This window comes from Acipenser ruthenus, chromosome 1 (assembly GCF_902713425.1).
Source record: "Acipenser ruthenus chromosome 1, fAciRut3.2 maternal haplotype, whole genome shotgun sequence".
NCBI classification, from domain to species: Eukaryota; Metazoa; Chordata; class Actinopteri; order Acipenseriformes; family Acipenseridae; genus Acipenser; species Acipenser ruthenus.
In genome coordinates, this window is record NC_081189.1 from 82,068,031 (window position 1) to 82,081,113 (window position 13,083).

The window sequence follows — 13,083 nt, forward strand, 5'->3', positions numbered from 1 at the left end:
TTTTGTAATCTGGTTATTTATTTTTACAGTTTTACTTCATGAGATGTTTGTTTGAAATAAAAGTGCATTCTTAAAATAATGTTTTCATTTATTCCTGAAAACCGTTGCTACCCACATGCAGACATAGGAATCTGAAAGTGCTGTGGAATGACATGACTCTTCACCAGAGGGTCGTGGGTTCAATCCCAGGTGGGGGACACTGCTGCTGTACCCTTGAGCAAGGTACTTTACCTAGATTGCTCCAGTAAAAACCCAACTGTATAAATGGGTAATTGTATGTAAAAATAATGTGTAAAAAAAAAATGTAATTGTATGTAGAAATAATGTGATGTCTTGTAACAATTGTAAACCGCCCTGGATAAGGGCGTCTGCTAATAAATAAATAATAATAATAATGCAGATACGTGTTCTGAATTGTGTAGAACTTGTCAATAAAATAACTGTATGGTGGTTCACTGTTGTCTCTGTAAACTCAAAAATTAAACCTTATGCCAGTGTAATAGATATATTTGATTGTGGTAATGAAATGCCCTCGAGCAAATATACAAACAGCCTTAAAAAAAACAGCACCCATACCAAAACTCAAATGGAACTTAAAAGAACTCCAGTGCATCTCTGTAGTCATAGAAATATGCCTCCTAGAGTCAGTATGTCTGATCTGCATGGGAAAAGCTTTCAGTCTACTCATCCAAGAAGACTGGGTATTAGCACCCCTCAGTTAGAAATAAATGGACTGTTAAATATTTGTAGTGGATTGGAATAAAATACCTGCTATCATCCAAACAGATGCAGCAGTTTTAAATCCCTGAATCCCCTCACTGAGCACATAAAAAGCAATTTTCTTAAAAAGCAAAGCCGTTTCCACTGGGAACAAAAAGACTACGCTTTATGAAGTCCAGCAAGTTTGTATACTGTCATTTGTGAGCACTTAAACGGCTTGGATTAAGAAACCCTTTTTAGAAATGTTGCTTTATTCTATTTAAGAGTATGTTTTAGTTCCTTTTTGTATTTTAATAATATACAGTACCTTGTCATTGTGTCACTTTTTATGTACAAAAGAAATCATTCAGAATCACTGTTTGAAGGTATTGATCAATATAACTGACTGCTATCTTCCTTGCAGACCCCTGTAGTTTTGCAATTTTTTTTTTCTTTTACTTCCTGGTCTTCAAAAATCAAGTGATGTTGTGACCTTAAAACTCTGTTGACTCAACCTGCATTGAACTGATACAGTCTCTTTATTGTTCCAAAACCCCATTATCTAATCTAAAACTATTGTTTTAAAGTCTATTTATCAAACAGGCATTCAATGTTTTAATGCATAGCACTCAAAATGAAGTGGATCTCTTTAATCAAATACCTTCATTAGGTAGAGTCCTGGTGGTTTATATGGCTTCACACAAGGGTAAAAAAAAAATTGTCACAGCCTGACAAGAAAGTTAACTTTTAAGTACAGCAATTGCCTAAATGCATACTTAAATAACACCAGACAGGTCTTCCAATGTCTACTTTATCTTGGCATTAAGTCTAATAAAGTAAGGCCTAGTGATTTTAATGACGTTATTATTGTTCACGATAAACAGTGTGTCCTCCTATACATTCTGAAGTGCACATTCAGAAAGGAGACATCCACGAAAGATTTGAGATGATCAATTCTTTATTGCATTTGACAGATGCCCATGCCCATGATGAAACATAATATAATTTGGCCCATGGCCTTGTCCATTGGAGCTCGATAGCCACCCCTATACGCTGGCTGATCTATGATGTAATGAATATTGATTGATGACAGCTAATGCCAGCGGGCAGGGCAAGTGGCACTCTGGGCCACCTTCCCCCTGGACAAGGCGCGCTGCAAGGTGGAGGCAGGGGAGGAGGAGGACCAAACTAAAAAAAAAAACGATGAGGCGTAGATGAGAGGGCTATTTAAAGGAACAGTTTGATTACGTGTGTGATTAGAGGGTGGAATCTCCTTTCAGAAACACAACGTAGTTTCCAAGTGCTAGACGAGTCAGATTGACTACAACATTCACATCCTTTGTGGTATGACCTGCTCAGACTTGTAATTAACTTGATGTTTAGCCCTGGTATGCACCTCAGATAAAACAGAACTGTTGAAAGGATTTCATTTTCCCCTAAGGAAGTTAAGTTATTAAGTAGCAGAATCAAAAGCACAATATGATTTCACAGACATAGATCTCCAAGGCTGAATAGAGCCAGCGTAGTATCTGTCTTCAAAAACAGCTATTACTTCTGCTTTCAAAATCAATAGTGGATACTATGAGATTTGAGCTAACCCTAAATTAAGCACATGCCAGGCACCTGTTTTATACAGTCTGTAGGTACCTTATATTTGATATGGTGGTTGCCTGCTAAATAGTTTTTTCTCTTTTGAGGCAAACTTACTGTATGTATCTACATTTGATAATCAGACCCTAAATTGTATTTTTTTATCATAAGAAAGGTCAAGGTTTGTTTCTGGATACATTTGATAAACCTACAGCTATGGCCAAACATTTGCATCACCCAATTGAATAAACTTAATTTGCTTCATAAAGTCGAACGAAACCTGCTGAATAATTGACATGCCGGGCGTTTACATCTTGAATTACATAACGCTTTGTAGTTTTCCATATAATTAATGAAAAACTGACAAAAATTGAAAAATGCGACATTTCGAAATCTAACATGAAATACTGCACTACTATTATGGCTTCTGGTAGACTTTTGCAATATAATTTTGTAATTTCTTTGATTAGATGACGTTAAATAAAATATCTAAATTATGTTCATATAGGTTTTAAAAAATAATAATAATTATGATTCAATCCTAAAATTCTAGGTGATGCAAAACTTTTGGCCATAGCTGTACATTATGATATTTAACATATTTAACATTTTACATTCTGAATTATTAATTGCACCATTCAAATATGTTATCATTTTTAAGTTTTGAAAACCATACAGTAGAATAAAAACTAACCTAAACACATTTGTGGCAAATGAAGTGATATAATAAAACATATAACAGTTTAGTGTTTATTGAACATATACACTCTTCTAAAGCAGTTACAGATTGGGAATGTTCAGAGTAGCAGTGAGGCAAATATTGACACAACACTGCAAATCAGAAAGCAAGGCTAAAGCTAGTTTGGTGACTAAACCATTACTTTTTAAAATGTGTATAGGTTTTTGCTTAAAAAAATAGAACCATTTCACAATGCTTCAACTGTGTCTTGTTCTGGTGAGATGTATGGTTTGTTGACTCTTGACTAAGACTTAGAATAAAATAACACCCATAAACAACAGCTATTACCAGCTGACTGTGTATTGAACGTATGAAACCAGGTCGTATGAAACCAGGTTCCAGGGGTACAGTAAAAGGCAAGCCTATAGAAACAGGGTTTACAGTATTGTACTGTAGGTGAAATGTCAAGCAAGTTGTTTACATGGTTTCGAACAGAATACAGTAGTCCAGTATATCCATTTCAAATAAGGCCATTTAGCATGAAACAGCATTTATTGGTGTGCATAAAGTGGGGAAACATTTTGTGAAACCTGAAAACATGGTAACATAAAATATCTCTTCAAATAAGTTCCACTGGGTTTTAAACACCTTGGTTATAGATAAAAAAAAAAAAAAAGTTATAATACAAAGCTTTATTTTTAAGAAACTAAAAATTCCCATCACACAAATACGAATGGACAAATGGATGTTCAGTGTGGTGTGAGCTGGAGAAGTGGATGTAACCATAAAAAGCTGTTGGATTTAAATGCTGTTATCTGAAACAATGTGATCACACACCTTTTTCTTCTGAACATTATTTACTTTAAATGAGTCCTCTGTCACAGAGGTTTAGCAACACATTAATTACTGTACTCTTAGCATGCCCAGCAGTAACTGTGCCAAGCACTGTTGTGTATCTATTTCTCTCTCTATACATATATGACAAAACAATCAGTGAGTGAAGCATGGTACGTAACTTAGTGCAAATATTCACCACAGATATCAAGACAGCTGACCAGCACTGCACTGGAATCATAAATTAAAAAAAAAAAGTCACTGCAGTCACAGATTCATGCTCACACAACAAACAACCTTCACCCATCCTGCAGGTCCTGAACTGGATTTTGAATATTGTTCCACCTTTTCTAATATCCACAACCAAACACTTCTGTTTTTTACAAGGTCTTGTACTCATAATACCATATGCCAGCACATGGAAAACCCTTTATTTCCAGAAGAGGTAAGTATAAAGCCCATTTATATTTTACTGGGCAGTCACTTGAGGGTTTATGAGTTTGAAGGTGTATCAAGTCCTTTCTTGAACCTCCTCTTCATTGTTATCTCACTTTCTGAAGCTCCTCTCTTAGCCAAGAAGGCAGTGGTTGGCCTAGTCTGTGCAACAACTTGGAAAGTTCAACATTGTGGTCTTTGTAGTATCTTGACAAGAATGTTCGAGACTGAAAATAAAAGAAAGATGGTGTTAAAGAAAAACAAATGTGGCAATGTTCCTGTTTTTCTAGGTTAAACACATTTACAAAACTTTAGACCAGCCTATCTACTTTTAGCTGACTTGACAATATGGGCATGCAAAATATTTTATATACGGTTATATTGTTTGCACTTGCTTTGAATTACATTTTTACATACATTAGCACTTTGTACAACCTGGTGGTCAGATATTTTCATTATCACATTCTTTTTAAAGGGCACCTGGTGGTCAATTACCAAATTATTTTTGATGAGAAAATAAATTGTGATATATCTCTTTATTCAATGTTTCCTATAGTTGGAATTTTCAATTGCTTGATGCACTCAAAGGAATGTTTTCTTGTTTGTAAAGTACAGCCACAGGAACAAAGTGTCTTAAAATTGCACTGAGAACAGAGTCGCTTTATATGTAACACTTTCAAGCAATTCCCTAAGTGCAAAATCAAAACACTGATTTCAGCAACTTGGCAAAATGTTACCCATAACAAGTTGCTTCAACAATTGCCAGAAAAAATGGACTTGCTAAACCGCTGTGCAGTCTGTACAGTTTCTGAGAAGGACACAAAAAACCTGGTCAAATCCAAATTAATCTTTTTATTTTCTGTCAGACATAAACAAGAACGAACAAAGCAGTTACACATTCCTTAAAAATAACCGAAAAAAGCATAACTTTGATAAAGCATCACAGGTTGTGAATTTTTAATCACAAACAGCATAGAAACCTTTTTTCACTAAAGGGGACTTGGCAGCATCTCATGCTTGGTCCCAGTTGCCTTACCTTGCTGCTGGTGCGTGTCGCTTCTCAAACAAGAGCAATGGATCTGAACAGCTAACTCCACGTCGTGATTTTATTTCTAACCAAGTAGGAGTTCACATATCCTCCACACAAGCGGCCTGTCTGCCCAAGACATATGATTTATGTATTGGATAAGACAGTGCTGTATTGGGATTGATACCACAACACCCTTATCCAAAAGCACTTATTCCAGCCACAATGATATAGGCAATATGAATCTACACAGCTTTTTTTATTTTCTTGTATTTTGTATTTTCTTCTTGTATTCTTGTATTTTCTTACAGTTGGTTGTCTCTTATGAGACTGTTCACTGTTGCATTGCTACTTTTGCTGGAAATCAATCAATACTGTTCAGTACACTTTTATGCCCCTTCATTTAATTTGTGTTGAAAATGCTCTCGGATATCCCAGTTTAAGGTGCATGAAATATCCAAACGGATGTTATTCAAGAGAAAATGTGAAAGTAACTTGAAAGAGGTGACAATGTAACAGAAAGTGTGATTATACTGTAGCACAATTTCTTTGACTTTGCTGTTATGCGCCAAGGCTTTGGAATAATCTTCCGCAGGTGATCAAGGACGCTAATACCGCTGAAACTTTTAAAAAATAACTAAAACAACTTATTTGTAAATACTGAGAATTAGTTTAATATACTTTTTTTTATTGATTTTCAGTTTTAATAAAATCTTCAGTTAGTGTGTGAATGTGATTATTATTATTGGTCAACGTTATTAAAACAAAAAAGCCTCATTTTACAGAAATACAAAACTAGTGTGTGGTGCTCCTCATCACTTTGACTAAAATTAAGGTGAAATAAAGAGAGATAGACATACCATCAATTTAAAATTTTCTGCTATTTCTTACCATATGGCCTATTTCTTTTTATTGTTTTATAACCACTGACACTGGCATCATAAAGAACAATATATTTTTCTACTTTAATAATTACATTCTCATTGATGTCCATTTCTCTTTTATTTCTGTGGTAATTTCTGTGTGAACGAGACAGTGACAGTCTGACAGCCTCTCCTTCGACTCTGTCCGAGTAATGACGTGTTGTGTACAGAAACATAGAAGGCTTGCGCAGACAAGCCGTCAGTCTGAGACAACAAGGCAATTCTATCTTTGGAGTAAGGGGGGAGTTTGCATAGCAGCTACAGGAATATAGAATGGTAATGTACACCTCTTCATGGTGACCCCCCCCCCCCCCAAGTGAAATGATACGCTTGGACAGTTGTATTGGATTTACCGCTGTATCATGTATAAAGGGTTTCGCAGCCTCGCAAACAATAACAAACTTATGCACAAACGTGAGAATCCATTGCAGGGCCGTGAGACTCTCAAAATTGTGAAAAAACAGAAGTTTCACGGGTAAACCTTGAGACTTGACATCCATGTACTCTTGTAATAATGGTTTTCTTTATAATCATTCTGGCAGCACGGACTCATCGAGGTTTAAAAGACCTAAGGCATTCTAAAATGATACATATCTTCTTCTTATAAAATGGAGGGGAAAGACAACAACTACACAGCAATGACTGCTTTAAAGCTTAAGATAAAATATGGATCTGAGCAGTATGAATGAGCTAATTCTAAGATTCCCAAAGCTGCCCCAAGTATGCAATCCAGTCACAGTTGTTGAATTATCTCCACTGAGATTTTGCTTCCTTTGGCCCAATTATATGCTTTAAAGGCAATACAAAATTGGGCAATTAAAGCAGACCAGACAGTGCTCAGTCCAATTAAACTCTACTGTTAGAGTAAGCAAAAATGTGAAAGACTGTGTTTTTTTGTTAATACAGTAAAGCGTGCATTATTTTCGTTTCAATATCCTGAAATAAGAAGTGTGTTGCAACATACAGCAGTTGCAGCAGTCAAGAGGTAATTGTTTGCATACATAAATAATAACGTACAACAAGATGTCTGGTTATGCTGATTTATACAACATATGTGGATGATCCAAATTCGCTTCACAGAGGTTTTGTTTTCCGATACTCTCACAAGCATAACGTGAAGTATGAGGTGAATGTATTTATCAGCCTTACCCGATACTCAGAAGTGCTCTCCTTAATACTCGAAACAGCAAAGCACTGATCTGATCTCAAGGCTAATCAATAAAGTGATTGTACACTTTGAAGTTCTAAATCCACCTCCATCTTATTCTAATGAGCCATTCCACCCAGCATTGTCACCATTCCTGGCATAAACTCAGAAATGTCACAATTGTGTTTCTTTTGACACAATCCATAACTTGCAATCAAAATGGAATACTAAAAGAAAATGTCTGATTAAATGGCAAACGTTTCGACTATAAGTCTTTCTAAATGTCTTCAATGAATGTGGAGAATACATCAGCAGACTTTCGTTGAATAATGTTATATATGTAAACCATAGCACTTACACATCAGTGCATTTTCACATCAAAACACAGATTAAATACAAACAGAAAGGAAGATGATGGAGATGTTTTACCTCTAAGTCCATAGGGGGATATTTCCTGCCTTTGCTTTTTCCCAGACATTTAGTCTTCCCACCTTCAAGTAACTGACACCAGAATCCTTTCTGGGGATCAAATCTGCAATGTTGGATGAAAGGTAGTCAAAGAGCGTTTGTTATATTAATTTTATTTAAGGTATCTATGTACAATATAATCTCTTATTCTGTCTTTCTCTTTAAAACATAGTAACAAGTCATGGGGGTGGGTATCTATGGTTTTACAGTTAATCGTATTGTGCAGGGCTGTATGTATTTAACAGGGGACTAGTTTCCATGACTGGTTGGCCTAGAGATATTCCAGTCAGCAGTGCCATCGCATTATCATTCCTTGGGGTGGGTTTCCTTGCTAAATTTACAGTCACTTAGGCTGTGCATGGGTTATGCAGCAGATGGGATTGGGTTGAGTAAGGGGGAGATATAAATATAGGGAGAGAAATGTATCTCTCTGTCCTGTAAGCCTCAGATATGGGGAAACTAGGGCTGCTTCAGCCTGCTGTGTTAGTGAAATGCTAATATAAAGTGAAGCTGTGCTGGACTATACATTGTTAGAGCTGATGTTCTAGGCACAAAAGTATGGCAAGCCAAATTATCATTTAGAGATATCTCAAATTAATTTATAAATACTTCTAAATATTTAAGATATAATAATTTCCAGATATCTCTAAACATTTAAAGATATCTCAAAATGGTTTCCAGATATATTTAAATGGAACTTTAAATGAGATATCTAAAATGCATTTTCAGATATCTTTAAATTATTTTGAGATATCTCTAAATAATTTAAAGATACCTTGAAATAACTTCCCTTTCATTTAGAGATATCTCTAAATGAACAGGAAGTTATTTCAAGATATCTCTAAATGATTTAAATATATCTCTAAATGAATATGAAGTTATTTTAAGATATCTTCAAATGATTTAGAGAAATCATTAAAAAATATGAAGACCATGTGGATTTTAAGCCAAACTGTCATTTAGAGATATTTTAAAATGAGAGTTCAGATATCTTTAAATAATTTTAAGATATCTAAAAATGTTTTTGAGATATATTTAAATCATTTTCAGATACCTCTAAATCATTTAGAGGTATCCCGAAATAACTTCCTGTTCATTTAAAGATATCTCTAATTCATTTAAGATACCTCAATATAACGTTCCCTGAAAGAGAAGACAACCAACAACCAATATTTTTGGGAAAAGTATACCAAAGCCGTAGCGAAGGAGCGTGAGTGCAGACGGCAGATGAGGGATGTCTCACTACCGCAAACTAGAGTTTGTGGTGTGAGCGTGCAACCTCAAAGACCCTTGTGCCTAATAAAGGCATAGAGGGATCTACCATGAATGTATGCGGAGTAGTCCAGCTAGCCGCAGTACAAATATCAGTCAATGAAGCTCCTCTAAGAGGGCTCATGACGTTACCATTCCTCTGGTAGAGCGCCATCCAGGTGGGGGAAGGCTGGCATAAGTATGTGCAGTTGAAACTGTGCCCACAATCCAGTCGGACAGTCGCTGCTTCGAGAGAGCTTCACCCACGGTTCTTTCACCATGACCGACGAAGAGCTGGTCAGACTGACGCAGCGCTCTCATCCTATCCAAATAACTTCTCAATGCCTGAACCGGGCAGAGGGAATTTAATCTCTGATCCTCCTCCGAAGAAAAATAATTTAATCTCCGATCCTCCACTGACTGGTTTAACCACCTTAGGGAGGAAAGCAGGGTTCCTGCGTAACAATACCGTTTCTATCATCCCAAATACGCATACAGGAACTGTGCCCTGACAGAGCCTGTAACTCACTAACCCACTCTATGGAATGTATAGGCTCAAACGGGGCCTTAGTGAGAGGCTCCAATGCCATGTCTAGACTCCACTCGGGGAGGACGTCTTTTCTCGGAGGACGTAACTGCTAAGCGCCCTTCAGAAAACGGGTTGCCAGGAAATGCCTGGGGACACAGAGTCAATGGGAACATGGCATGCAGATATGGCTGCTAGGTACACTTTCAACGTAGAGGGGGATCTACACACCTCTAGCAGGTCTTGTAGAAACTGTAAGATTATTGCTATTGGGCAATAGATGGGGTCATGACCTCTGGTCATACACCAATTTTGAAAATATCTCCATTTATAGGCATACAACGACCTTGTGGAGGAGACCCTAGTGTACTGACGACTGCGTCTGAGAGCCCTAAGGTGGCCAGACGGTCCCGTTCAGGGGCCTGACCCATAGTTGGAGTCTGCCCAGTTCTGAGTGCCAGAGGGTGCCTCTCGTCTGACTGCGGAGATCCAGGCGCAGCGGGATCTCCCAGGGCTGGTCCTGCAATAGCTGGCAAAGGGTTGCAAACCAGATTTTCCTGGGCCATCTGGGGGCCACCAGGGAAACTGTCGCTTTTTCTCTCCGGACTTTCTCTAGGAAGGCCGGGAGCAACGGTATTGGCGGGAATGCGTACAGGAGTGTTGAACCGCTCACAACTCCAGCACATTTATGTGCAGGGATGTCCAATGGCCCAGACTGCACCCAACTCGAAGATGCTTCCTTGCACAGGACGGACAGACTGGAGAATATGACAGTGTGCGTAACCGGTGTGTATGGTGGTAAGCATTCAAGTGTCTGAGGTGCAAGTGTGCTTTAGCCGCAAGCCTTCAGGGGCCCCTGGGGCTGCTGATGCTGAGGTGGAGCCTGTTGCAGGGGCTGCCTGGGGTGGCATTGGAACTGCCTCCGAGATTGCTGTTGTGCTGGAATCCCACGTCCGGCGCCCTCCCGTCGATTAGGGCATGCAGGGTCCTTAGGCAGACCCCCTTCATCTGAAGGAAGGAGCAACTTTCCCATGAGGACGCAATCGAAATCGGATCATGGTCCTCCTCAGCCATGCTGACATCCGGTTCTGGGACATCTGGGGTGACCACAGGTGCAGACAGGGTCAGCTCCGGGGCCGATGTTCATTTGGTTTTTCAAGTCCATAATATCCTGTGCCTGTCTTGTGCTTGGCCTGCTCATCACTCTGTGTAGGAGACTGAGAGCGGGTGCGAGACCAAGGCATCTGAGCCTGAGCACAGGGATGCTCTGCGAAGGGCTCGGGGACAGATTGAGGAAGGGGATGGAGAGGCTCCCAGCGCTGCGCACGGCTCAGCCGTGCTAGTGGGGGGGATGGGGGCGTTGCAAGTGTCTATGCTTGATGTCTATATCAATCAATCTTTAATCAATCTTTATTTTATATAGCACCTTTCATAGTGGACCACCATCACAAAGTGCTTTACAAGATAATGAGGAACAATGCATAATACATTAAATGCAGTGAAATACAGGGCATTACAGGGAATACAAGGAACGACGTGCTGGGGCGCCGAAGCACCGAGGCTCTTAGGCACCGAGGGCACTGAGGGTACTGGGGACAGGATCCTCACCTTAACCGTGTGTAGTCAACACAACCCGGGGTAGCGCGTAGCATACGCCAGGGTAGATACACAGGCTTGAATGGCTGCAGTAGGCAATCAGGAGAGTAGTAGAGGGAAACGCATGGTGCTGCACCAGGGTGCAGCGCGGGTGACAGCCTGGCCTGAACCGTGTGCAGTCACACAACGGGGCAGCGCAAGGAGAACAAGAAGCATTTAGAGATATCTTCAAATCACTTAGAGATATCTTTAAAAACCTCATTTTTAGATATATCTAATTGATTTACAGATATCTCTAATTGATTTACAGATATCTTAAAATTAATTTTAGATATCTTAAAAACTGCACAATCAAAGATATCCGTAATTCAATTCGAGATATCTCGAAATGTTTTATAGCTATCTCGAAATATTTCAAGATATCTTAAAATGCAATTTGAGGTACCTCAAAATGATCATTTGACTTGCCATACAAAAGAAAATCCCTCTCTGCAAACAGATGTTAAAGATTTGCTGTACTTGTCAAGGAAGAGCAAGGTGCCCTTGCCCTACTCCCTAGCATAGAAACAATACCCTGCTTTAGAGACTACATTTAAAACCAAGCTTCAGTGGGAAAAGAATGGAGGATATTTATACAGACATGCTTCCCAATGGAATTGAAGGACCTGCCAGTTTCTGTGACGATTTCTTTAGTAGACGCGGGCTCCTTACTTGGGAATATAGCGTTCACAATATAATACAGAGCATGAAAGGTTTCCTTAATGTTAAGATAAGATAGCTGTTGAAATCTAATTTTAAGTAAAATGTGCAATGGACAGTTTTCTAAACAAACAAAGAGAGCATCTGGATAGCAAATACCATAACTCGAATGTATTTTTTAATGCACTGTGTATCATGCTTATTTGATAAAAATGAATTATACTGAACCTACAATTTTTAATAATATTAAATGATACTCTTCCAGCATTAGACACTAAACTCTCCAGGATGGAAACTTGAGTTTTATCTCCAGAGCTTGAAAGATACAGTCTTTTCAATACAGTTATTACTCACGATAGTGCCTGAGAGTAGTTGTAATATGGGGACACTCCTAGAAACTTCTGGACTTCATCCATTATAGCAGCGGGGTCGCTCCTCAGCTGCTGCCCATCAATGATTAGCAACTAAAAAAAAAAAAGTATATTATTGTTTTTTTTTTAACAGAGCTAAGTAAAAGAACAGACCCATTATAGAGTCTGTAGCCAGTTAAGTCAGGTGATCAGATCAAATCAAGTCCATCAAGCTTTAAAAATACTGTTTTAGTCTAATTAAATGAATAGGAAATAATAATCAATTTAATTTATTTTGTATTTCTGTCCATTCTTCATTAAAATGTGTATTGTAAAGAGTTATTAATCCAGTTTATTTTATTAGTTTTTCTGACAGTGAACCTATCTAATTATTGCACTGTACAGGGTGTAGTAAAAGTTGCTAAATATTACATCTTTCTAAATGAGAATGACATCTTTTTACCTGAGAAGGAGGGTAGTAAGTGAGCCAGTGTTCAATATGGATAGCATACCAGCCTGGCACCAGACATTTATTCTGAAGAGATCTGAGCTCTGCTGGGGCATGGTGTCCTGCAGAAATCACCTCATAGAAACTGTACTTCAGAGCAGCATGATCTTCATGGGCCCTCTGGTGCTATTGGGAATATCAACAGACAACAGCGATCGATGACTGCAGTCCACATACAGTGAGTGTTTACGATGTCTTACAGGCTGCATTTATTTACAATAACTATTTTCCTAGACCTTTCCTTCTGTATATTGTGGTTGGATAGCAAAATTATTTCATGAATACCACCTGTTGTGTACTTCCATTTGACATAGATCTCACATGTGGAGTTTTGAAAAAAATAAATTTGTT

At 38.3% G+C, this 13,083-nt stretch overlaps 1 protein-coding gene across 4 annotated transcripts in view; it reads right to left on the reverse strand.

Annotated features, from left to right (window-relative positions):
- Positions 1 to 3,482: 3,482 nt before the first annotated feature.
- Positions 3,483 to 13,083, reverse strand: part of LOC117420529 (bifunctional heparan sulfate N-deacetylase/N-sulfotransferase 4-like) — a 264,467-nt gene continuing 254,866 nt past the window's right edge. For all 4 annotated transcript variants that reach the window (XM_059031109.1, XM_059031098.1, XM_059031101.1 and 1 more), the window contains 4 exons: positions 12,688 to 12,858; positions 12,229 to 12,338; positions 7,764 to 7,866; positions 3,483 to 4,464 (listed from right to left, as the gene is read on the reverse strand). In XM_059031109.1, coding sequence (XP_058887092.1) covers positions 4,345 to 4,464; positions 7,764 to 7,866; positions 12,229 to 12,338; positions 12,688 to 12,858 — 504 coding nt within the window. In that variant the 3' untranslated portion in view covers positions 3,483 to 4,344. The remainder of the gene's footprint in view (positions 4,465 to 7,763; positions 7,867 to 12,228; positions 12,339 to 12,687; positions 12,859 to 13,083) is intronic.